The sequence below is a fragment of the Apodemus sylvaticus genome, chromosome 5 (assembly GCF_947179515.1).
Source record: "Apodemus sylvaticus chromosome 5, mApoSyl1.1, whole genome shotgun sequence".
NCBI classification, from domain to species: domain Eukaryota; kingdom Metazoa; phylum Chordata; class Mammalia; order Rodentia; family Muridae; genus Apodemus; species Apodemus sylvaticus.
The window spans coordinates 98,564,709-98,590,157 of NC_067476.1; the positions used below are offsets into that span (position 1 = coordinate 98,564,709).

At 43.8% G+C, this 25,449-nt stretch overlaps 1 protein-coding gene across 9 annotated transcripts in view; it reads right to left on the minus strand.

Moving 5' to 3' along the window:
* Meis2 (Meis homeobox 2) overlaps positions 1-23,490 on the minus strand; it is a 205,140-nt gene extending 181,650 nt beyond the window's left edge. For 4 of the 9 annotated variants that reach the window (XM_052183199.1, XM_052183197.1, XM_052183204.1 and 1 more), the window contains exons 1-7: positions 21,060-21,295; positions 19,580-19,812; positions 17,785-17,926; positions 17,014-17,064; positions 15,938-15,988; positions 15,095-15,244; positions 5,654-5,768 (exon numbers count right to left, since the gene is read on the minus strand). In XM_052183199.1, coding sequence (XP_052039159.1) covers positions 5,654-5,768; positions 15,095-15,244; positions 15,938-15,988; positions 17,014-17,064; positions 17,785-17,926; positions 19,580-19,812; positions 21,060-21,071 — 754 coding nt within the window. In that variant the 5' untranslated portion in view covers positions 21,072-21,295. Of the gene's footprint in view, positions 1-5,653; positions 5,769-15,094; positions 15,245-15,937; positions 15,989-17,013; positions 17,065-17,784; positions 17,927-19,579; positions 19,813-20,489; positions 20,946-21,059; positions 21,296-22,514; positions 22,887-23,323 lie in introns of those variants that run through there. The other 5 variants (XM_052183206.1, XM_052183198.1, XM_052183200.1 and 2 more) reach the window with 5 other exon arrangements.
* Between the last annotated feature and the right edge of the window lie 1,959 nt (positions 23,491-25,449).

The window sequence follows — 25,449 nt, forward strand, 5'->3', positions numbered from 1 at the left end:
AGTGAAAAGAACATGGCTCCCACACTGAGCAGCCCACTTGTACCTGACAATCAGAAGGATCATGGCTGACAGTGGAAGAATCCAGAACTGGACGGGGACACCCTCAGAACCTAGAGAAGAACATAACCACCCAGTAGCTCTTGTGGGGGGAAGGCACATGGACAGGAAGGGAAGAGGGGTAAAAAGAAAAAAGAAAAAAAAAAGACTCTCCATCGTCAAGTCTGTCTGTCCTTTGACTTACCATCAACTCTGACTCAAAGAAAAATGTGCCCCCCCCCCCCCCCCCGTTTCTAAGTGTGAAAAAAATTGGAAACCAGATGAGTTTAGAAAGAAAATCAATACATGGTATCTAAGAAAAAGTACCATAGTTATCTATAAAACACATCTACACATCTATATGAAGTATTATCTTACCAGACTTTAAATATATAAAGGATAAGAAAGCCCCTCAATTAACTTGTAGAAGAGAGGAAAAAAGATTACAGGATAAAAAGGAAGAGAATGGAGAAAAAGGAGAGAAAACAAAACTTATTTTGACCTCTGTCCACAAAACTCCATGTTAGGTAGTTCACTGTGTAAAAATTATCAGGCTAAAACATCTGGGAAAGAAAGCTATGAAACAGCAGGGAACGTGGCTGGTTTATTGTTTATCTTTTGTTTATGAGGCAGTATTCAAGTTTAATTACTACTCTAAATTAAACTCTAACTGGCATCAGGAGACATCCCTTTCCATGACTAAGTTAAAAAAAAATCTGTTAATCCTAACTCTGGATTTTTCAGGTAAGTTGATACACACACACACACACACACACACACACATACACACACACATATGAAATTAGTCAAAATTAACAGCAGCTATAGAAAGCTTTTAATTTATGGACAGCCATTACATGTTCCTAGAACAAGTATTTAATTAGAGGACTTTAATTTTTTTTCTGATGGCAACTATCTAAAATGTCCTAAGACATCAACAAAACATACCTAAGTGATTGTTGATGATTGAAAGGTGGCTTTTATATTTATTTAATTTGGGGGGATGGAGGAAAGGAAGTATCATATGAATATTTTTATATATAACAGCTTTTTCTCTGGCCATGTTCAACTGTCAATTGTAGTTGAAGAGAAAAAAAATGTTGATGACAATAGGGAGGAAGAGAGTTGCTGGTGTACTTATCATAAGTTAGTGACCGGTTTGGGGTGAACTCAACTCTAGGAAAAATAAAAGTTAAAAGCAACTAGCAAAGGATGATGCCAGATGGCGTCTGTCATATTGTATTTAGGGTTATTTTAAAGAGATTGCCGCCACTATGAAAACATTCCATTGACAGAGTTTTCCTAGACTGAATGAGAAATCCCAGCAGAGAATATTCAGGACCCTCAGTAAGTGGGTTCCCCGCCTCCTCCTTTAAATATATAACTGGAATATTCAAAGCAGGAAAAATATTATTTCATAGCTGCAATATAGTATAAACTCAAAAGTGTCATGCTATCCTACATATGTGCTTAACTATAAGGGCTTCCATTCATTACTAAGGGGACATTTGCAGATTTCAACACTACGGTTGCTAAATAACTGTATAATAACTAAATAAACATCTAGCTGTGGGATTCTAGCCTCGTTGGCTGGATGATAGATGGTGACATCAATGGAGGGGCTTGGTGGCAGAGTCAAGGGGAACCCTGCTGGCTTATACAGCCCTGGGTCTTGAATGATTAGAGATAGAGATGCTAACATGTTCATGTATTTGGGTTAATCTGGGTCTGGCAACAGGATGGTTAACGTGTGTGTGATGTGCACTGTGAGCTCAGCAGTTACTGGGCCAACTGTCTCGGTATTTCTGGGAATCCTGCCTATTCACAGTGCAGGGATTGTTCAATTGCTGCAAAACGTACAAAATGAATTTTACAAAAATGAATTGTAAGGAAGGCCCCATTACAACGATTTTACAGCAAAGATGTCAACATCAATTTTTCTTTCATGCATAGCTAATGATTAAAACAGCATATTCCATTTGCCTAAGACAATTTATTTCATATTGGCACATCAAAATATTGAAATACAAAGTTATCTTTACTCTACCCTTTTTATTCACTGCTGCTGAACCCAGACCATTGTTCAAACCAGGAAGAATAAAACAAACTTGGCACGAAATACTTAAAACAAAGGCTCATCAATATTCTCCAATTTGTCAACATCTCAATTACAGCACTGGAAAAAATGTAAATTTCATGTGCTCTAAACACAGAGGGGCCTATTCTCTTGCCAATTCACATGTGTGACTCCCATCAACGTTAATGGGAGTTACACAAACCCATCAATAATAATAATACTTTGTACATATACTGTGCCTTTTATCTAAGGCTCTCAGAGTGCTCTAGGAGCAAGGAAGCTGCTTCTTACTCTTCACTCTGGCAAGCACACAATGGAACACAAAGCATCTTTTGACTCAGCAGCAGGTACAGAACCGGGGACCCCAAGCCTTAGCTTCAGGCCCCATTTTACTGCCGGGAAGTCAGGCACAAAGACGGGCAGTTACTACCCCAGAGCTCTGAGTCTGCACCCTAATTCTATCCTTGAAAAACCAGATTTCCTTCCTCATTGAATGTGACTAACAAGACAAACGTCCTCCCTTTGGCTGCTTTTCGAAAACAGAAAACCTAGTGAATGAAAAGTTGGGCTCATATTTATACAGTTGACTGGTGTGTGGTTGGAAAGATAAAGCCAGACTTTACATTTTTCCGAGTTCATTTTTTTTCTACAATATTAAAAAATTTTGCTTTCTTCTCTCCATATGGCTTATCATGCAAACTCTTAAGAGAAAAGATGACCTTTCACTCAGGTAACTGGAGCACTTTCAATATCAGATCATAAAAGAAGATATTTTTAGGTTCCAAAGTAAAGATTTGTGAGAATCATTATTGTAAAAATATTCACAAAAATTATAAAGCAACATAAATGCATGTATTGTTTTATAGCATATGGCTATTAAAGTTTAATTTAAAATGTGTATGAAAACATTGTATTTAGTACAATTCATCCCTATTTCTTCTGTTTATCATAATTTGTTTGGAAATTGAATCGTTTTACAGTTTTCCATATGCCTGTTGTGCTAATAAATTCTGAAGAAGTAACTAAAGTCTCTTGTGAACTGCAAACTTAGGTTTCAAAGAAACATTATGATATATTTAATATGAAGAACATAAATTTCCCTCCCAGGTTTTCCATTCTACATCAGCTCTAAGATCTAACCTGTGATAAGCACATGTGATTTCAGTCAATATCTCTGTTGACTTTGCCCTGAAGCAGATAATTAATCTTTCCCCACTGAAAGCTACTCTGAGCATTTTGGTGGAACAAAGTATCAAAATAGCTTTAACATGTTTAAAAGATTATAGAAGCAAAACATACATAGTCTGGCCTCTAAATTTTAGGGTCAGCTGTCAAAAACAAAACAAAAAACAAAACAAACCAGAACACCTTGATGCATGCATTTTAACTACTGACCCAGTGAGTCAGGTAGAAAATTTCTCTTTGCACCAACTTTTGCCATTTTATCAAAACGATAACTTTCCCCCCACTTTCTTTCAAACGTTAACACAGTTGAGGAGGCCGTTGGAGAGACAGACTTCCCAGTGCTCACATACATAAACCACCGTGTCCATTCTTTAATCCCACAGAGATATGATTAAAGGAACAAAAAGCTTGGGGGATCAAATCCTTCAGCAAGGGATAAGTGGGTGCAGCTACCCAGAGCACGGAGGGATCAGTGGGTTTTTTTTTCCCTCCCCAGAGGATCACTCTTACATGTCTTTCTCTTTCTTGACCAAAAACTCTTAATAAAAACAGATCTGACTAAGTAAAATGATAAAACTTCATGCTTTGTTTGTTGTGGGGGTAATTCCCTGCTCCCTAAGCCTACATCAGTTCCTCTTCTGCCTCCTCTCATCGCTGACCCTTCCTGTTATCCTTCTCACCATAACTCAACTAACCCAACAGAACCAGTCAGTTTTAAATTTCAGTTGGGACCTTGGTGACCTGTTAATGAATCTACAGAGAAGAGAAAAACTCACAGTGTTGAGTTATGCCTGGTGTCGCTAGCTGACTTGGAGTCAGAAATGCTTGAAGCGTTAACGTAATTGCAAGAATGTGAAAAATGAAGCGCTGGGCTCCTGAGCCAAGGGAAAGGTCAGAGGGAGCCTCACACCGGAGAAGTTTCTGGAAGATAGCCTCATTAGGCCATTCAGTCTGTTTCTCCTTCTCCCTGCACCCATCTCTGCAATGTTGACGGTGTTGTGTTTTTATAAAAGATATTTTACCCTTTGTGTTACCCTAACTTGAAGCATTTGGGGAGGACTGAATGATTGAAAGTTTTCTGCATTTGACCCAGGGTCAATTGGAATCTCAGTTAAACCCCTGTATTGTAGTTCCACTACTGAATCTAAGTACAAGATTCCTTCTAAATGTCTTAGAATGAAGTTTATTTTACAAATAGTCTAACTGATGTACCCAAACCAATATACATACAGCTCACAAGTTCTTCTATTGCTTGGTATTTGATAGTACATCATCCACAAGTTTCAACTTGTTTAAAAGACAGATTCTAAATAGAGTTCACTTACAAGTAAAATCTATCCTAGAAAGGACAGTTTTCTAGATTCCCTTGAAATTCAGGAGTCCAAAATCCCTGGCCAGAAACATGGAGGAGGGTACATATTAGATGGCCTGTATAACTACAGCTCAAGCTGTTAAACAGTATTTGACTTGGAAGCCTGTCTAATGCTTAAATATTGTGGCCATAAACAGAATCATAATAGAGATAAAATAGACCTAAGAGATCAGACACCATCTAATGTAAAATATTAAAAAGTAAAATCTATAAACATTCCTGGACCACATTCAATAATGCATCTTCTTTTAAATGATCATTTTATCCATAGAAGACTCATTTCTACCAACATATAATTGCTCTCTGCTGTAAATGGCGAAATTCATTACGAACAGCAGAAGGCTTCCTGAACATCTGCAGCTGTTCTCCTTGCCTTCTGAAATTCTATTTTTTTTTTTTGCTTTGTTTTTTTGAATTGGGACAAAAGTCACTATATCAGCTGTCTAGAAGTGGGGACAAACAAACAACATCTGAAGAATTTTGAAATCCATCTTCTCAAATTAACAATCTGTATAAATCTCTTCAAACCCCTTCCCCACATTTCTGGAGCTAATAAAAACAGATTTTTGTATCTTATATTCTTTTGATTTCATGGTGCTTTGATTATAAAGAACTCTTATAGTAAATATTAGAAGCAAATATCTTGTTTACAATATAATTCAAACTTCTGGATTATAGCAGTTAGGTAGACCTGTCTTTCACACCTGTTCCGATATACACCAAAGTAGTGTAGATAACCATATTTGTAAGAGAATTGGCAGAACTAATCAATTATTATTGTAATGTGGACTTAAAGATTAAATAGCTCACTTTAACTCTTTAAATAAAGTAACAAGAGGAAACCTGTCTTCCTAACAAAAGTTTACTAATACTCCTTACACCTTTAGCAGTGCCACTTCTGCTTACAGAGACTGATATCATGGAATGCCGAAGTTATTTTGATCATGTCTACTTTTGTACAAGGAAAATTCTTAACCCTTTACCTTGCTCACTGCTGTTGTCTCCGCTTTGGGAAGCATGGCCCCCACTGGAGGGTCCTGGGGTGCCTGCTGAGTGAGTTGAGGTTGCATCATCATGGTCTCGCCAGGATGAAGGGTTCTGATGTCAGGATGCCAAGGAATTTTCCCACAGTTACCATTTGAGCCATAAGTGAGGAGCCATGAAGACACACACGCACAGAGGGAGAAAAAGATGTACATATTAGTATTTTTCAGAAGTGGCCACAGGCATGCTGATCTGTGCTGTCTTTTTCTTTTACATCAATATACGTGTAACTGACATATCTCTTCAAAGATATATCCTACAGTACACAAATTTATACCACAGTAAAGTTAACTTCTGAACTAAGGGGAAACTGCCTTAAAATGTCTTTCTCAGTTTTCCTATGCATATCTTCTGGTGTTCTCTGAAACCAAATCCATCAGAATATGAGCCTCTACAAAATACTCCCTTCAAAGGAGCACAGGATCAACAAAGTTTGGTAGGACATGCCCTTACACCTTTCAATTGCATTATCCTAAAATGGTCAGTCTGAACTCTCAAATGTTATCAACAGGTAGACTGTAGAGCCAACAGAAGCAATATTAATCATGGCATCAGTATCTCATAAGCCACCAAAGCCTGAGTTAATTCATACAAATGGCAATTTTTAAAATGAAACTAACACAAGCTGCGTGCCTCTTAGCAAGTGAGTTGAGACTTTCGCTTTAAGCTACTGAGCCGTGGCTTGTGGAGGAACTTGGATGGACTGCAAGGCAAACCAGGAGGCACCAGCTCATGCTGCTTTACTAATATATTTGTCTCCTGTTTCCCTTCCCCTTTCCTGATCATTCCCAATATCCATGCTGTAATTTAAAGGGAAACAGGAATTCTAATGTACAGGAAGGACTTTATCAGCACCACATGAAGCCAGGCCAGAGATGGAATTTCCTTTGGCAGACAGGGAGAACAGGCACCACACATGAAACCCAGAAAACTTGGAGCCAAAGCTGTACACTTGTTACCCACGTGCTAGGACTTTGACTAAACCTATGGAACTACAGGCAAGTGAATTCTTTAGGGTTGGGATAGAGGGTGCAGGGCAAAAGTTTAGCAATAGAGCAGTTCCTCAGAGTGCAGCATTGCTTTTTACTAGAATTAGTAACCAGTAATTCAGAAGCATAAGCCAGGTTTGAAATATGAAAGCTATTTTTCCAAAATGCTAAGACATAGACTTTATTAGGAAAAAGAAAGTCAGTCTGCTCCCCCCCCCTTCAACACTAACTGTAGACTGTACTTACAGCAGATAATGCTAACTAAATAAAGCCAGAAACCAAAGTAAGACAAATGGAAGAAATATTCTTACATGGAACAATAGCAACAGACAGATTGCAAATTACTATTTGGAATTTTTTATAGATGCTGACATAATCAGGATCGTTGTGACTAAGAATCTCAAGGTGAAGTAGTGCTGTTAGAGGTGTCACCAGGCCAGCCATGCACTCACAGTCAAGACCCCAAGTAGAAATCATGACAGTCAATACAGTGCAGGTTCAGATCTCTACAATAAAGATGTGATGGGGAAAGAGGATTAAGGAATTAGCTGGGCATGCCTAGAATCTCAACACTCAAGAGACTCGGGCCTGAGTTTGAGTCCAATATAGACTACACAGTGAGAACCTGTATCAAAAAAGAAAGAAGGAAGGAAAGGGAGGGAAGAAGAAGGCAGGCAGGTAGTGGGAAGGAAGGAAGGAAGGAAGGAAGGAAGGAAGGAAGGAAGGAAGGAAGGAAGGAAGGAAGGAAGATAAGATTGGTTAGGAAATGAAAGTGAATAGAACACATTAGAGCAAGTTATCTGTTGCCTTGCAGTCTCTTCATGTCAGATATTTACTGGGTGGTGGTCAGTTAAAAAGCCAGCAGGGGGTTTCGGGAGACGCCAGGTACTTTCCCATAGCAGCACTGCAGGGCACTTCTCTTGAACTGAACTTTCCAGTGTACACAGCTGACGATGTAAATTTTATGCACTTCGGGCTTTTTATGAAGGTGGCTGCCATAAAAGCTCCTTAGCCCTCATGAAAATTACAATAATTAACCACTAACACCTCAAATGCGTTTTAAGGCAAATGTCATCCAAAACTATTATATAATTGTTCAGATGGAGCTGGGACAGGTCTTTCTATTTAAGCTCTGGCATGATGGAAAGGGTTCTTGTATAAGCAATTCCTGAAACTAAAAAACACAAGTGTGTTCTTATCAGCGAGACCTGGACATAACTTTAAAATCAAGCCTCATTAATTCATAATTTAGTGCCTCTCTTTTAGTGGCTTTCAGGAGCAAGTACAGAGATGTGTGGAGAAGCGAAAGGTAAGCTAGGCTTGTCCACATTACTCTAAGAAAAATGGGTGCCCCCAACCAAGTTACGTCTTTGATTTTCAGTACAGCCACCAACTTTTCTCAAGTTATCTTATTTACCATCCCCTATCTCTTACCTCTTCTCTTTCTCACCTCTTAACAAAAATCAAAACAAAGAAACAAAAAACTCTCTTGAAAAACTGTCACATTTCCTTGGCATCCCTGGTGCTTGTGCTCTATTCAGTGGAAGGACAGAAGCAAACTGAGAGGAACCTCATGATAGTCTACTCTGAAAGAAGGATGGACAGACAGATCTCTTGGGAGTTCTGAGGTAGTAACTCACCCCAAGATGTCTAGATAAGGCTACACATAGTGATATGATCATATATAAAGAGAAACATGAGTAATCTGGGCGCTAGAAACCAAAAAAAAAAAAAATCTCCTTGGTCATTAAAAGAAAAAACCCCCACAACCTACATAGACAAAATAAAGCATTACCCACAAATACTGGGTTTTTCTTAGACTGAAATATTTGTGTGTATCACAGCTTCCTTTTCCCCCCCTCCAAGATAGTTTCCAAGTTTCCTTCAAGAATAACCACCTGGCTCCTTGCCAAATTATAAGCACAAGTTGAGTGAATCCTGAACCAACCTGGCATACAAAAGCATGTAAAAACACATGATGTATGTAGAAAAATAAAGAATTGCTGTCTGCGAGCATCCGTGTAGAGGAGAACTCAAGGGTACACATTCCACAATATATGTCCTGTTCACCAGCCAAAAATACCATGAAGACACCCCAGGGCAAGGAGGGAACATGTCTCTATTCCCAGCGGCTTTAATAATTGGGAGTCAAGGAAGGTACTCCCCTTGTTCTTTATATAATTGCGTTAAAGAGCAGCGTTACCAGGAGAAAAGGGCTGAATACTGGGCTGTGCACAATAGGAGACGGGAAATAGATACAAGAAGCTCCGTCTCCAGGGGCAGCTTTTTCTATTTGCTGGGCCACAGACTCACAGCTGATAATGCAAGTTGTAATTAATATAAAAGCAAGAGACAATATGGGCAGAGCTTGTAGTAGCAGGGCCACAGGAGAGCGCTCGGCTGCTCTCCTTGGCTTCTCATTTGCACAGGGCTTTCCCTAGAAAACACAATCCTGCCAGTGTTTCCTCCCTTGAAAGTTAAAAAAAAAAAAATTGATTTAGCACCATCATTGAATTTTTGCTAAATCTAGAAAAGAGAAGAGAGGACAAGAGTCTCTGGGCACAAGAAGGAAATCCTCTGTGCACTGCTTTTGTGGAGGTTGTAGGTAGGTTGCAATTACACTTCAAACCAGAACAGCACTTCTGTGAGTGTCCTGCCTATAGGATAATACTTATTAAGTCCTGACCAATTGCTAGTGTTTCCTATAACAGAGTATTCCCCCAACCTCCCACAGCACAGTTCATCTGTGGGGTCACAGTGGTAAAGCTTCTAAATAAAACCATAAAAGTAAAATGTCTTAGGCTTGAAGGAGGACACAAGGAACCACTATTGTGTTCAAGATTTGGCAAAATTGATCTGAGCTAATTGTTTTTAGGCTCCATATGAAAAGCTATTCCCCGAATGTGAGACAGGAGGACAGAATCAAGACTTTTGGGGCCACCTCTAACAGGTCATGCGGCTGGCTGGGAGTGACTTTTGGACTCTGTGCTTTATCTCTTTAAAATGATGCAGTCACACAAGAGAATTCCCAAGGTCACTTTTCTATTTTGAAAAGTACTTTAAAAATAGCCAACAGATTTTTCTAGAACCTATATAACTAAATAACATCAAGCAGAGAAGTATATAGGGAACATAAAAGTAAAGTAATTCAAGATAAGTGTTCATAACTACACAGTAACAGAAAACACATTCAGAGACATGTTCATTAGCTGAAGAGGTACATAGATTAATCTGTCTAGACACATTTGAACAACAAAAGGCAGATCTATTTGTGTCAAAACTTTCAGTTAATATTAAGTTGCTTATTTCTTGTGGTTTTGTGATGTTTTAAGTTCTAATTAACAGTACAGACAAACTGCTCTTTAAAAAGATGCAAGCACTCTTAATCCTGGAGCATCCAAGTCCACAAATTAATAATGTTCGTAGTACAGCTGGGATAAATGCTGGAATTTCAATTTTTTGATTGTGACATTGACCAAGAACTCAGGACACCAGTGTGTGCTTTTAAGCAGAGTCTTTTTTAAATGTAAATAAAACTGGAGATTTTGCCTTAGCATCTGTACCACTGACTAAATCTTTGGAATTTAACACATACCCACATCTCATACAAGGAGAACATCCTTTGCAAATGATCACTCCATAGATTGGTGGACTCTCAAAGAAGACAGAAACACATTTGCTACTACAATGCGTGGTATAAGATGCTTTCTATGATTTTTAAGTGTGCCGGGATATTTCATAGACCAGTTAGTAAATCAACAACCAACACAATGAAATCAAACAACAGCAAGTCTTCTCAGAGCATTCTGAATGTCTGTGTGGTGCCAAGTGTGCCTAGGTTCCGTTTCACCACAGTAACACTGAAGACACATGCCAACTGCACAACTTAAGTAACTGAAATGATGTAAACGTTCTTGATAAGAAATAAACATGGAAGCCTCCAACAAGCAAAAACATCAGCAACAACAATGAACAGAAAGTGCTGTCCTCCATCAGGGTCTTTAAGATGGGACAATGAGCTCCCATCTTAAACTTTCTGAAGCTGAATCACAGAAGCTTTGGATCTGGCACTGCCTAACACCTAGTGTAACACTTCAGTGTGAGAAATGAACAGACAAAAGAAATTACTCCTGTAATACTAAATCTCACTATTCTTTCTCCATCTTCAACAAACCAAGCACTCAAGCTCCAACTCATCCTCACGGGCATCGCTTCCTACTTTGTTAGGTGATAATGGAATTTATCTACCAGCACTTGACTATTTTCTGTCAAAAGAGAGATTCTGGTAATTCTCTCCTCTGACCTAAACCATTTTTTTAAAACTGTATCAGCATAAATATACTTGACATATCCAGAAATGCAAAATAATAGCAGCATATGTTCATATAAACGTCAGCACAGAAATGAAAATAAAATGTCATTTGGTTATGATGTTACCAGAAAACAATCAATTTCAAGATACCTGCCAATTCATATTAATCCACATAACTATATTTTTACTTAATTCTTTCAAAGAAAAAATTATAGCTGTTTGGTACTATTAGTAGGAATACCATAATCATGTACTCATAAGCATTACCAACAAGTGTAGCTTGGAGAATATATTTCAAACAAGCATATTTTGGTCATGTAAACCTGATCTAAAGATATATAATATTTTTATGCATAAATATTATGCTGACACTTATTTGTCGGTACTAGATTTTAAAAGTTGATTTCAAATTATATAAAAATATAAAAATAGGATATTACCTATTTTTTTAGTACTATAACAGTCTAGGAAAAACATAATTATTTTTTTATGACAGTGTCCAAGTTGAAACTTTAAAAAAATGCTTTCATGACATGTTTGTTTTAAAACATGATAAATTTGTTTGTCTGGGAAACTTAACATAAGCTGCAGCTGGAAAACACAGTTGATTTTCCTTCGATTGTCATTTCTTTTTCCCTCAACAGGATTTTGAAGAACACTATCAGAGCCATTTGCTACCTGCAACTACTATTCTTATGCCATAATAAGAGAATCAGATAAAAATACATCCCATTATTAAAAAATAAGCATCCCTCAAGAATTTAGCTAACACAGTCTAGCAGTCAAAGTTGTACATCTTATTTTCTCTTTGGTTCCAAACTTCCCCTCATCATTATGCACATCATGTTTGTTAATAATAAATGAACAAACCCAGTATCCTCACAGAACGTAAAAAAGAGAATGCAAGACCATTATGGGTGTTCTTTTAATGCATCTATATTGTATCGGAACACTTATGTGACATTACAGAATGTGGAATTAGCACAGCTTACCCGGTAACAGTACATAAAAGCCATTCTTAAAAGTCTACTGAGAACACTAGATTTGAGGATACTTATGTGTTTAACAACCTTTATTCATTTCTATTTTCAAGTATTTTAATAAAAGAGCAGAAAACTATACTGGCGCTTAATATCTTGCCCTTGATAGGTCTTTCGTTGCTTTTCAGCGCACAGAACTACAAAGTTAGTCTTTCATATATTTTCTTTCCCTCTTTTTCCTTGCCTGCTCCCTCTTACACACACACACACACACACACACACACACACACACACACTGTAGCTTGATACCACTTAATAAGGATAGAGGTGTATGTGTTTTTGGGGTGTCAAACAGCTGTCACAAACTGTCACCTCCACAAGAGAAACCTTGGCACACAATAAATGAACCTACACTTCTTTTTAGCTGTCATTATTCATAGCCAATAAGTTGAACTGCTCACGGCATTTCAAGTGCAAATAAAACCACGAGGTAGCTCAGTAGATCAGAATAGTGGGCCAACAGATAAAACAGAGAAAACAACACACTGTCTGGGTCCTTCTGAAGTGGCTGATCATCACCCCTGCACTAGCGCGCAGCAAATGAGATGCAGCCTGGGGCAAGGCATTAAATATGCATATCAAAGCAAATGAAAAAAAAATAAACCTGATGACTCAAATTGGACACATTTATATGCTGAAAATGTCCCCTCACATCACTTTCAGGTAGGAGTTCTGCGGTCTTTTCCTTCTCTGGTGACTGAGGGGTCGAGGGATGACAAGTTTGTAGGAAAGGGTGAAAAGCCTTAGGTGGATGCCCTTTGTAGAAGAGGGTGCACTAGCAACAAATGCAGTCAATATTGCCTGTGGTACCTAAACACTACGGAGCCTTCAAGGCTTTCTCTCTTGTCCCACAAGAAACACAAGCATCGGGCAGGCCTCTCCATTTCCTACCCCGTGTGCTGGTGGAACAAATTATTGCTTCGTTTCAAAACAAATAGCAGGGGGTTAAAGCAAAAATGCTGTAGTTCAGATCTCTAGGAAATAAAAGGCTTTAAATTATGACGCCCAATGAGGTGGCAAGCCCTCACGGATTCAAAATAAATCAGTTGTCATATTTACTTGATTGGGGGCTTGAAAGGGTAGCAACAAATGCTACAGTTGACTCTTTTATCCAAAGATGACGATTGTTAAATTATTCAAGCACTATTCTCTTAGGTACCACCTTCTATCTGAGTCTGTATTTAAATATTACGACATCTTCACAAATTGGCATTGTATATCAGCCAAAACTCTAAACCAACTCATGTATCTTATTTCTTCTACATACATCAGCACATTCTAATTCCATACATCCACCAGAAAAAGCATTATCAAGAAATTGCTGTCGAGAACCAAGTAGCCACGACCACACAAAATAAGACGAGATAAGCTTCCAATGTAGAAAGACCCAGGGACTCCTTATGCTCCAAGCCTTGTAAATACATCCCTCTTTATCTCCACCCCCAAAATGCAAATACATACAAACTCAGACACAGAAAGGGAGGGAAATAAGTAAAGAACAAAAATAAAGCAATATTTATGAAGCTAACATGCCTATTGAACCACAAGGACGGACACACACTTTTGAGACACAGAGAAGCAAAGAAAATTTCGATGACTGCCACACCTTTTTGATTTCACTTAATACAAGCAAGGTACAAGGCTGCTCCCAGATCACTTCCTGCATTGGTCTGGAAACAGGTAAGGATAAGGACAGGTATATGAGCAGCACACTTATTTCATTTCAGAACTGGGCATCCTAGGTGATGGTTCTCTTTCACTATCTTGAACTTTTCGGTTGTTGTCTCGTGTAGTACAAAGGCTAATCTTTAAAAATCAATGGCTGCTTCTTTTCAAAGTTTTAGTAGAGGAAGAAGAAAACTCAGAGAAAAGCTATTATTCCTCAGGTAGCTCAGTTCATTCCTCTTCAGACCCCAGGAATTTGGGGGGGGGGGTGCGGAAATGCAAACTGCCTTCAAATCTCAATGCCTGTTTAACTTCTATGGGGTGTTAAATTAATATTTAAGACATGAAATTACCCAGACACTGGCCTATGTCATTTAGGTTGTGAGTTCAAATGAATATATAGATACCCTGTCCCCCACTTCCCGGCATAAGTTCCCCAAAATACACTGCCATTCACACCCACCCTTTAACCTCATCACTCTTGCCTTCCCCTTCATCCCTGCCAGCTGCAATCCTTCCTCTCTTTGCTTCTTCCTCAGATTTCGAGTATCACTACATATGCTTCCCCCACACCCCATCAGAGTCACTAGATCAGTTCCAAAATAAGAATGAGAACAGAATAGAAATCTCCTTCCCTGGCTTGACATCCACGGGCATCTTCCACACTCTCCATCCTCAGTCACCAACTGTTACAGTGTTAAAGCTCAAACACTAACCTATGGTAACTCAGTCTTAATTCCCTTCAGCTCTCTGTAATACAGTGTTAAAAATTGGTCCATCAAGGTTGCTGTCTTTTATTATAGAGATGCTTCAGGCACTTGGCAATAAGACCATATTCTGACAATAAGTTTCTATGAGCAAAAAGTCCTGAGACTTGTAATGTGTTCATTCAGTGCAAGGCAAAATTGCCAGGAATTCTCAGGGTTGTCTTCTCTGGGAGAGAAATACCCCCCCCCCCCCTTTCTTGATTTCTCCTTCTCTCTCTCTCCATTCCTTCCTCTCCAGCTAACTGTCTTGTCTCTTACTATCTCTTGCTATGCCTTGATTATACACAGAAGGAACCCAGAAAAGTCCGAGACCGTCATGCCAAAAGAGAATTTACTAACTCCCAAGCCACCAGGTTCAAGCAACTTCACACATGAAGAGCACAAATCATTCTATCAACTCCCTGGTTCTTAGACTCTCACCATAAATAAGGACAGGGTCCAAGAAAGGGGAAATCAAAAGAAAGGCCATGCCACTTGTATCAAGAAAGGGAGCGATAACTCCAAAAGCAACTAAAACGATTTAAAAACAAAACTCAGTACCACAAGGTTTTAGAAAAATGCTTTGCCCAGTGGCCTTCAGAGAACTCCACGGGCTCTGCAGACTTACGTGGTCGGCGAGATTTGTGGAGGAGCCTGAAAGTTCTTCATGATCTGACTTGGAGCTTCCGTCTCTCTCATCAATCACGAGGTCAATGGGCATTTTCCCCTTCAAACAGCTAATGTACCGGTGGCAGAAGTTATCACACAGTTCGTGGACCTAGGAGGAGGGTCATGGCGAGTGCTCAGCTCAGGTTGTCTTTATATGTTTCATTTTTTTTTAAAGAGGAAGAATATCAGGTTGCAAGGTTACATTTGTAGAGAGCAACAATGTGATATCTTCTAAAATAACTCTAATTAAAGGGTGTAAGAGTTGAAGGCAAGGAAACAATAAGGCAACTGTGGCAATAGATATTATCCTCCAGAGACTCCCCTGAGCAACAAGTTACAAGAAAGAAACTAAACTGGAAGTAACTGGTTTCAGACTGGGAGAGCAGAGATGAAAGTGTGATTTGATAGTAACTCAGAAGCATTTGAAAACTAGAATTGGGGACATTTGTGATTTCATTGTGTATGTTTCCTGGAGAAATGCAGAGAGGAGTCTTCTTTCTGCTTGCACCCAGCAAGACCTCTGGGCCCGTGATTAGCTAAGCTAATAGAGACACAAGTAGACATTGTGTCCAGCAACACAAATGGCTCTTGCTGTACTTCAAATAATCCTGAGTGCCTGGGGTGGGGGCTTTAAAAGCCAGGGTTGCCCTGATTCCCATATCCTCTGAGCCCCTGGGTTGAGAAGTCTGTAAAGGAGGGAAATAAAAAATACTCCAGATGTGTAATCCCTCACCCTGGAAGCTTGTAGCATCCAATCAACTAGTTGAGAGAATCAAAATGCAGGCTGTTGCTTCCTGCTTACCTTTTCTAACTCCAGAAGATGAAACCTTAGTACTTGTATTGCTTGTATCATCTGAAAGGAAAATTTAAGAGGATAGTTAGGGTTCTTACATATGCAAGTTTGTGTGTGTGTGTGTGTGTGAAGGGCAGTGTGCTGAGGAAATTGGGCAAAGAAAGAAGAAACCAGCAGGTGGCCAGGCAAAATTCACACACCAAGAAATAAGAAAACCAAATTATTACTGATCATCTCTGCCTCATTGGCTACAGTGGTGGGAATTAGTATATGGGTCAGCGTTAGTGAGAATTCCCCCACCCCACCCCCACAGTGTTCTGTTGGTAAAAACTTGCATTCTCCCACCAGGTCTTACTCCACCCCATTCCTCTTTTACTGTCTCCTCCTACCCTCCACCTCAGGTCAAATTAGAGGAGGAGGAGGAGGTGGGGGGGGGAGGAGGAGGAGGAGGAGGAGAGAGAAAGAGAGAGAAGAGAAGAGAAGAGAAGAGAAGAGAAGAGAAGAGAAGAGAAGAGAAGAGAAGAGAAGTCATTTCTTTGGACAGAAAGGCTTTTTTAGAACAGCAGATTCAGAGCAAGCCTCCTCAGAAGGAAATACTCCAGATGAATGGAGAGGCAGGGCCTTTGAAAAGGGGATTTAAGTACTTTTAATATTGAAATCCTGCAAATTAGCAAAAGAATTGCACCTAAAAGTGGCCTGCGCAGGAGAGCCCCTCACCCCCAACCCACTCCTAGCCCGCCCTCCGCTGCAGGAGCAGTTACTTCCTTCAGGGCTGTGGCCAGGGGCTCCACTGCCTGCCCCGGCCCGCAGAGGAAATCACTCCCTTCTCGCCGCTTACTCTCGAGGCCGAGACCTGGGAAGCATCCCTACTCGGCTCGGCGCCGCGGCGCCCGCTGCTGCCTCGGTGGGCGTCTTGTCCCCTGAGGTCTATACCGCCCCTGGCTCGCATTCCCAGCAGGGGCTCTAAGTAGGTCTCTTCCCCTGTGTTTCCCTAGGAGGGCTCTGGAGCTCCAGGAACAAATGGGTGACCCTGAGCTTGGGACGGGGCCCGAGGCTGGGGAGAAGCAAGAAACATTGAGCCTTACCAAATTATCCAGCTCTGGATTTGAAGAAAAAAGAGGCTTTTCGGCGCGAACCTATAGAAAGTGGGGAAAGTCAGAATGAATCTTCAGCCCATTTAAAAACAGGAAAACCCTGTCGGCCACTAATCTGGATTGTGGGATCGGGTACTCTGGAAGGGCAGGGGCAGAAGAATGTACAGGGGCTTTGTTAAAATTCAAGAAACAGATTGGTGTCTGAAGTGAGTGGGGTCGGTGGAGAAACAGCAGGGCCTTTTAGGTCCTGAGCCTGTGGGGAGAGCCATATTCTACTCCAGTTGTAGCGGGGTTAGCAAGGCAGCTCACAAATCCCCACTACCGGCTTCTGCAGCCGGGCCAGAGGCTGGGTCTCCCTACTTCCAGCACCTCGGTGCCCGTGTAGACCTCACTGCCAGGCGCCCTGCTTCCTTTCCTCCCGGGCACTCCCAGGTCCCTCCCAGCCCCTCTCCCCAATTCTTGTTCAAGTAGCTGCAGGCGGGGAAAAGGCCAAGCCCCAGATTAGGAGCAGGTCAACTTTAATTCGAGGGTCGAGCCCCCGTATTCCTGGCTGGGGGGGAAAACAAACACCCATATTTATCTCCCTTTCCAATTCGCCTCCGGGCTGAGGGATGGGGAGGAGGTGCAGGGCGCCGAGTGGGCCAGAGAAACAGATCGGGTGTCTTGTCTTTTCCTCCTCTTTCAAGTCAACTCGGAGGAAGGGGGTGAGGGGGATTGAAAGGCTGCTGGGGGGTGGGGGTGAGCGGGTCAAGAAGGTTGGACCTGCTTGGCGAAGACCGCGATGTCCTCGTTGAAGGAATCAGAGGAACAGACGTCTCCGCCGGCCACTCCGGGTTCCCGGGGAGTGCAGGTCGCCAGCTCGCACTTCTCAAAGACCAGCGCTAACAGAGGAAACAACGGGTGCCTAACGGGCAGCGCCACGCAGAGACACACGCACGGAGACGGGGTGCAGAGGGGAAGGAGCAAGAACTGTAATCAACAAGTTTGGAGGGTTTGCATTCCTTCTTTAATACAACAAGCACGCAACACACTACACCCTCAATCAGCCGAGTCTGGGCCACAAACAGAAAGGAAACAGCCTGGCCTTTTCCCTGGGTTCACAGGTCTTTTCAGATCAGTTCTGAGAAGCCCCCGGCCACTTTAGCCCGCCAAGTAAACATATACTCAGTTGGGAAGTAATGAAATAAGCAAAAAGGCCAGGCAATTTAGAGCTCGGAGTAGATCCAGACCCCACTCCTAACTCCAGAGACGCCTGCCACACAAACCAGGACAGGGAGCACTATTTGGTGCCCTCCCCCCAAACCTCAATCTGAATTGATCTCACGGGCGTTTCAGACCAGGCGGAGGGCTTCACCTACATCCACACCGGAGAGACATTTCACGATTTTAAGAAGGTATTCGTCTCATCTCTCCACCCTTTGCTTTATAAACTTGTTTGCTCTGCTTCCAGTAAAGCTCCGGTAGTAAGGCCAAAATAATAATAATGTTAAACAAGAAAGCGCTTCCTTCGAAAGACCACATTTCTCCCAGCTCTGCAGCTCACAAGAATAAATAAATCGCGTTACAAAACTTGGAAATGTGTGTGCGGGGCGCGTACGCCCTTTGTGTTCCTCCGGGCGGCTTAGCTACACCTCAGGATGCTAGAGGCCTCAGGCTTTAGGCTCAGTTGCTGTTTACCCACTGTCCCCTCCCCTCGGCATCCCGCCGCCTTCCCCACCTACCCTCAGCCGGAAGAGCCCGGCTAGTACTCGCTTGGACTGTGCTTGCCCACCCCTCCCTAATCTCTCGAATATAAAATAATTTCCAGCCATTTCCCTGACTCCCAAGAACGGCTGTGTGTGCAAGCGGCAGTCTCTTCCACCCCGCTGCACTTCAAGGTCTGCCCCCTTTATTTACAGAGAATTAAGAAGTGAGTGATTAGGACTTCCTGGCCGACAGAAGCTGCCCTGATTCCAGCTCAAGCAGCGTTTAGTGACTCCCAGGCCCACAGTAGGAAGCAGAAAGGGGAGGGGAGGGAGAAAAAGAAAGAAAGAGAGAAAGAAAGAAAGAAAGAAAGAAAGAAAGAAAGAAAGAAAGAAAGAAAGAAAGAAAGAAAGAAAGAAAGAAAGAAAGAGTGAGAGAAAGGAAAAAAGGGGAACTGGAAGTTTCTTCTCGGCTGCAGAAAACTTTCCTCTTAATCAAGGCCTCTGTTGGCAGCCCGAGACAACCAGCCCTGCGCCTTTTGGCCAGGAATCTTGTCCTTGGGGAGAAGGCCCGGCCGGCAAGACTTAAAGGCTCAGACCTTACACAGGACTGTGGAGAGGCCAAACCAAGGGAGAAGAGAAGGTTCTATTTTTCTGGTCTTTGACTCAAGAGCAGACTCCCTCCCTTGTCTTTCTCTACTGCAAGCAGTCTCCTCATGCAGAATTAAGTCCTCACTTAGCCTCCCTGGTCCACGCTAACACCACCACCACCACCACCACCACCACCATCACCACAACCACCATCACCACCGGAGACAAGCACACGCACTCACACACACTCACACACAGTAAGCTGGGTCGGGGGATCGGTTTACCCGTAGATCGCGTCCTTGTCTCTTTTCAAGGCGTCGTTGACAGCAGATCCCATGCTGGCTGGCATGACATTGGGGTGCGGGGCGTGCGCGCCGTAGTGCTGCGTGGCGTGGAGCGGCGGCCCGTGGTTTAGGTGGTGAACCGGGGGGATCGGCCGCGGCGCGTGAGGGTCTCCGTACATGGAAGCGGGAACCCCTACTCCGTCCATCCCGCCGTAATGGGGCAGCTCATCGTACTGTCAGAGTCCCGCAAGAGGAGGGGGCGGTGGCACGGGAGAGTAAAGAGCCCAGGGGGCAGAGGCAGGAAAGCAAAGAAACCCGGAGGAAAGAAAAGAGGGAACAGAGGAGTGGGAATAGGACAGAAATAGAGGGGTGTAAAGGAGGACGAGAGAGAGAGAGAGAGAGAGAGAGAGAGAGAGAGAGAGAGAGAGAGAGAGAGAAATAAAAACAAAGTCAGAAAAAAGAAAAGTACCGGACACAAGTTAAACACACTACAAACCAAACCAGCAGAAACAACAGATTTGAAAGTTGGGAGAGGATGTCGTAAATTTTAAAATTAAAGTCTGAGCCGAGAGCAGCATCCAGGGAAGGCAGATCAGGCGGAGAGGCCGGGGATGCCGGGGCGGGAGGGGAGGGCACAGGGAGGCCCCACTCTCGCAGGAGGCTGCAGAACCCCAGCGAGCCAAGCCAGGGAGAAGTGGAGTTAGCAAGAGGAGGAAGCCCCGGATCCCACCCCTTACCCCCCTTCGCCTCCTCCAGGAGATCCAATAAATCAAAGGGCGAAATGAAACAAAATAAAGAGAAGAAAAACGCTAATAATCAGGCCGAGAACGGCGAGAACCAGGGAAGAGTAGGGTCGGTGCCTCCCCGGGGGCTGGGAGCAGAGGGTGGGGAGGAATAACGTGAAAGTTACCAGAAACATTATTTAGCAGCGGATTCCCTGCGTCCTTGTCAATTTCAGAGACAAAACAAGCAGCCGGGGATAGTCTAGGCAGCGCGGCCCCACGCCGGCGGCTCCTACGCAGCCCGCGCCCGCCCGGAGCCGTGCGAGCAGCGGCGAAAGAGGCGCAGCGGCGGCGGCAGGAGAACCCGGGGAATCGCGCTGCCGGGGTAAAAGCTGGAGCGAGGCGAAAGCGTGTAACAATTGCACACAAGTATACACACACACACGCACACACACACACACACATACACACACATACACACACATCACCACTCACACGCACTCGTCGCCCGCCCGCTCGCACAACGCTGGGACACGCGCGCCCAGACACGCACACACGCACGCACACACACTCTCACACACGCAGAGGCACAGGGGGGAAAGAAGCCGGTGAATAATTTTGCTACTATTTTTTAAAATACTGGCCGCCATCATCATCAAGCAAAGCAGCAGCAGCCAGCTCAAAGAGAGAGGAGGCATGGGGCAGGGCCCTGTAGGAGAGGATTTATATCTAGGTAAGTGTTGGAGATTTAAACCTACCCTTTGAGCCATCAGTCTGCGCTCCAATAAACTCCTGGATGTGTCGTATATTTAATATCCCAGTCCGGATAAGAAAGTGAGCTAGGTTGAAGAGTCCTTTTTGTCCAAACCAAGGAGACTTCTCCCAATTTTCCAATGTTATTTTTAGGGGGTTGGGGAAAGCCCAGTCAAGAAAACGAAGAATTTTTTTCAGTGATATTTCTTCTTTTTCTCTTTTTTTTCTCTTCTTCCTCCTCCTCCTCCTGATCTTCCTCCTCCTCCTCCTCCACCTCCTCCTCCCCCCTCCCCTCCTCCTCCTCTTCGGTCCTCCTTTACCCCTCTTTCTCTTCTTTTCCTCTCAGTTGAAAAAAAAAAAAAAAGAAAAGAAAGAAAAGGAAAAGAAAAAAATTGTCAAGCCCCCGAACTGAAGGTTACGAGCGGCCAGTCAGCAGCCCACATGTAACCGAACTGTCGAGTTTCATGGCTTTTTGCCACTCCAGCTGTCAATCAAAGCCCGGAATGTCAAGGTAGTGAATGAATGATGGTTGATGATGATGAAGAGGAGCAATCTTTCAGACCCGTTTTTTTTCTTCCAGTAAAACTCCGCGAGGGGTTTCTGCTTCTTGAAATTTTCCTCCCCCCTCCCCCCTCTTTTAGTTTTGCCCCCCAAAATAGCTCTAATATGATCCTCTCTTTTTAAAGTATTGTTCAAAGAAAGCAAGGAGAAAACCAAGAAAAAAATGAATAGTTTGCAAAAATTGGACTTCCTCCCCCCCCTCTGGTAGGTATTTTGTCTTTCCCTCTCTCTCTTTCGCGCTCGCTCTCACTCGCGCTCGCTCTCTCGCGCTCTCTTTCTCTCTCTGGGAGAGGAGTGAGTGTCAGTAGGTGTTGGCAGGTTGGCTGCAGCCGGGCTTATAGTAGAGCCTCAGTTTGGCGGCGCGGGTCGGCGGCGGGAGAACGAAATGACGGAACCCGGAAGTCGTGGTGGCCATAGCCCGTCCTACGGCGGAGACACATCCCGGGAGTGGGGAGCTGGAGCGAGGAGGAGCGCGCAGCGCGGAGCCTCTGATATGCAGCGAGTGCGGTCGGACGGCCGGGGGGGGGGGGTGCTGGGGGAGGGGAGGCTGGAGCGGAGAGGACCGGAGCAAATCAGCAAGCCTGCTTCTCCAGGGGGACGACGCGGGAGGGAGAGGAAGAGGGGAGGGAGGAGGGAGGAGGGAGGGGGAAAGGGGGAAGGGAGGGAAGGAAGGGAAGGAGGGAGAGCGACAGGAGAGACCGAGAGAGAGAGAGAGAGAGAGAGAGAGAGAGAGAGAGAGAGAGAGAGAGAGAGAGAGAGAGAGAGAGAGAGAGAGAGAGAGAATCCGCGTGATTGGAGAGGGCGAAGGAAGAGAGGACAGGGAGAGAGCAGACAGGAAAACTGCAGAAAGACACAGGGAAAGTACGGTACAGCCTCAGATCTTTTTATTTTAAACTTACTTCTCGTTTATTTCCCCACCACTCCTCTTGGCTCCTGCCTAACTGGGCCGCGTTGGGGATGTTTGGCATGGCGCTCTAGCTTTTGTTCGTTTTAATTCCGCGGCGCCTTTCCTCTGCCGGCGGATTACTAGGTCCCGAACTCTGCCACTAACAACCTAGAGCTGCAAACTCCGCCGACTGCACCACCGCCGGGCTACGATTTGTTGTTGTTGTTAAGTGGTACTTTCTTTCTCGTGCAGATGCGGAGCCCTTGTTGTCAATATTCATTTTTGTCTAGTATAAGATGCGAGCAGCTGAACTCCGAACATAGTCCCTCGGTGCGCTGCAGACAGTGTGGACCACCGTGGAGAGTCTAGGGGTCCTGGGCGCAATCTGCAGGGAGAAAGCAGGATGAGAGTTAGTAGGGCGGGAGTTTTTGGGGTAGGAGTTAGTGGAGCGGGAGTTGTTTGTTGTTTACCGATGTAGACAAGTGTGTGTGTGTGTGTGTGTGTGTGTGTGTGTGTGTGTGTTTGCGCGCGCGCGCGGGCGCGAGCGCGCGACCGGTGTGCGCCTCTAAAGTGAATCTTGGATCTAGGAAGCACTGGAGGAGAAAGATTAAAAGCATGCGAGACAGAAGATGCTTGTGAGGAGTGGCTGGCTTTGGCTACCCAGCTTTGTTGTGGTTGCCCTGGGCGCAGCGGTTGTAAGGAGGGCTAAAGGCCGGCTTAATTACACCGGGCGGATTTCGCTGGATGGGGACGATGGGACTGGCTCCTAAAGAAGTTTTTCCAAAAGGAAAAGGAGGCGAGTAGGGTTAGAAAGGTAAATACCGGACAAGGTTTTGGTAGAAACTAGTTCTGGCCGGGGTCCCGCCCAATCCTTGGCCGGAGTTCCAGCTGGCTTTACCTCCGCGCTGCTGGTTCCCCGCGGCTGCGCGTCAATCACCGGGAGACGAGAGCTGGGGGCGGAGCTTTGGTCACCCGGCGCGCGTAGCCGGGTTCACCCTGCCGCCACCAGGCAGCTGGCAGCACGACCCAGCCACGCACCGGGAGCGCGCCCTCTCCCCAAATTCTCACCCTCGCTCTGGGTTCCTGGCCTCAGGCCCAGAGAATAGAAACAGAGTAAGGGTCTGCTGTTCAACTACGGCCTTCCTCCCCAACTCTGAACCATCCTGTAACAGAAAGCAGCGTCTCCTGCAAGGGTGCCTTTGACTGGACTTTTTCATGGGGGCGGTGGTGGATGGGAGTGGTTACGTATAGTAAAGTGGTGTGTGTGTGTGTGTGTGTGAGAGAGAGAGAGAGAGAGAGAGAGAGAGAGAGAGAGAGAGAGGTTTTCTCCCCTTTAGCATATTCCTGGTTTCCTCCCAAGCTTCTGAACATCCCAAGCTAGCAAAAACTACCGCATGCCGAGACTCCATGCGGAGTCTGAGGAAATTTGGCCTCGTTTTCCTAGGGCTGGTGAATGAGCTCCGGAGGTCAATAAAGCCCTCCAAAAATGATGAATGATTGAGCACCTGTGATGATGATAGTGATTACCAGAGCAATTAAACAGTTTGATTAAATGAGCCATCATAACAATGCTGTCTGCGGGAAATCGGCCCTCACATATAAAGACAGTGTGGAGGGGCTGGCAGAGCAGGGAGAGCGCGCTGGGAGAGGGGCTGCGGCCCGTGCGGGTTTGGCTCCAGTGGCCAAAGCTGGGACGGCGGGCTCGGGGACCTTCTGGGATGAGCATCCAGCCAAGGGTTTCCCTCACTCTTTCTGTCCGGCTTCAAGCCTAAGACGGTGGACCCATCTGGAACCCGAAGGACTGTAGGGTTCCCTCCCCCCGCCCCCACCACTTTTTCCTCCCTAGAAGAACTTCAAGATTACAAATACCCGTCTCATTTGATGTTGACTTACTCCACGCCAGATAAGAAAAGGTAAGTAAAAAGAAAAGGAAAAGTTGGCCTCCAGAATTTTATTGGGAGGGAGTTGTAGTTAAACCTCAGTTTATCCTCCTAGGGTAAAAGAGAAGGAAAGAGAGGAAGAGAGGGAGGGAGGGGAGGCACACAGAGACAGACACAGAGAAAGGAGAGACGGGCACAGAATATGAGAGAATATTTAGCCTGGCTGTAGACCGTTTTCTGCTTCACAGAGTTGTGGATGGCACTGGATTCAAGTCGTCGGCCCAGCGCGGTTGGCAGAGTTTACATTCAGTTTTGACCCCTCTAATTGTTCTTAATTTCAACATTGGCTATTTAATATAGCCGGTAAGATTTTTGCTATTTTAAAAATCCTGGTTAAATAAATGCCAGTTAGAAGTTTCTTTTTCAAAGGAACACCAGTTTCCGAGATAAATGCTTCTTTTGTCAAGAACAACTTCATGAGAAACCTCTGCATCTTTCTCTAAGCATGCTTAGCTTGTTTTCCCACACAGCTATGCTATGCCCCCACTCTGTCCCCCTTGTTGATATTGTCGGTAGCCTTTATTTAGTAAAACTTCTTTAGCATTAAGGGAAAAAAAACAGCATTAATAAAGTTTCTCCCTCAGTAAAAATCCAGATTGATTATTTCTATATTCTAAAGTAATCGTTAAGGAAATAATGGCTTGATTAAGGGTGGTAATTTGGGATTTTATAAAGAAAATGCGAACTCTGCTTTATACTGTGGACAGTGCAGGAGTTTGAACTTGAGCCTCTTCCTCTCCTTCACCATGTAACTTCTTATACATTTTGGCAAAGGCATTAAAGCAAACAAGAGGGCAATCTGGTTAGATGCAGGGGGCAATAGGAAGGACATTTTAAGAAATTCTCAAAGAGAAAAGCAATAATTTTTAGGGAGCCTTTCAGAGTTAAGAAGTGTGGGGTGGTTGAAAATAGCATGCCGTGAAGGTTTTTTGGCTTTTAAAATTTGCTTTATCTAAAAAGAGATGCTGCTTTCCTAGTAACTGAAAAGATGTGTTACACAGATGCATG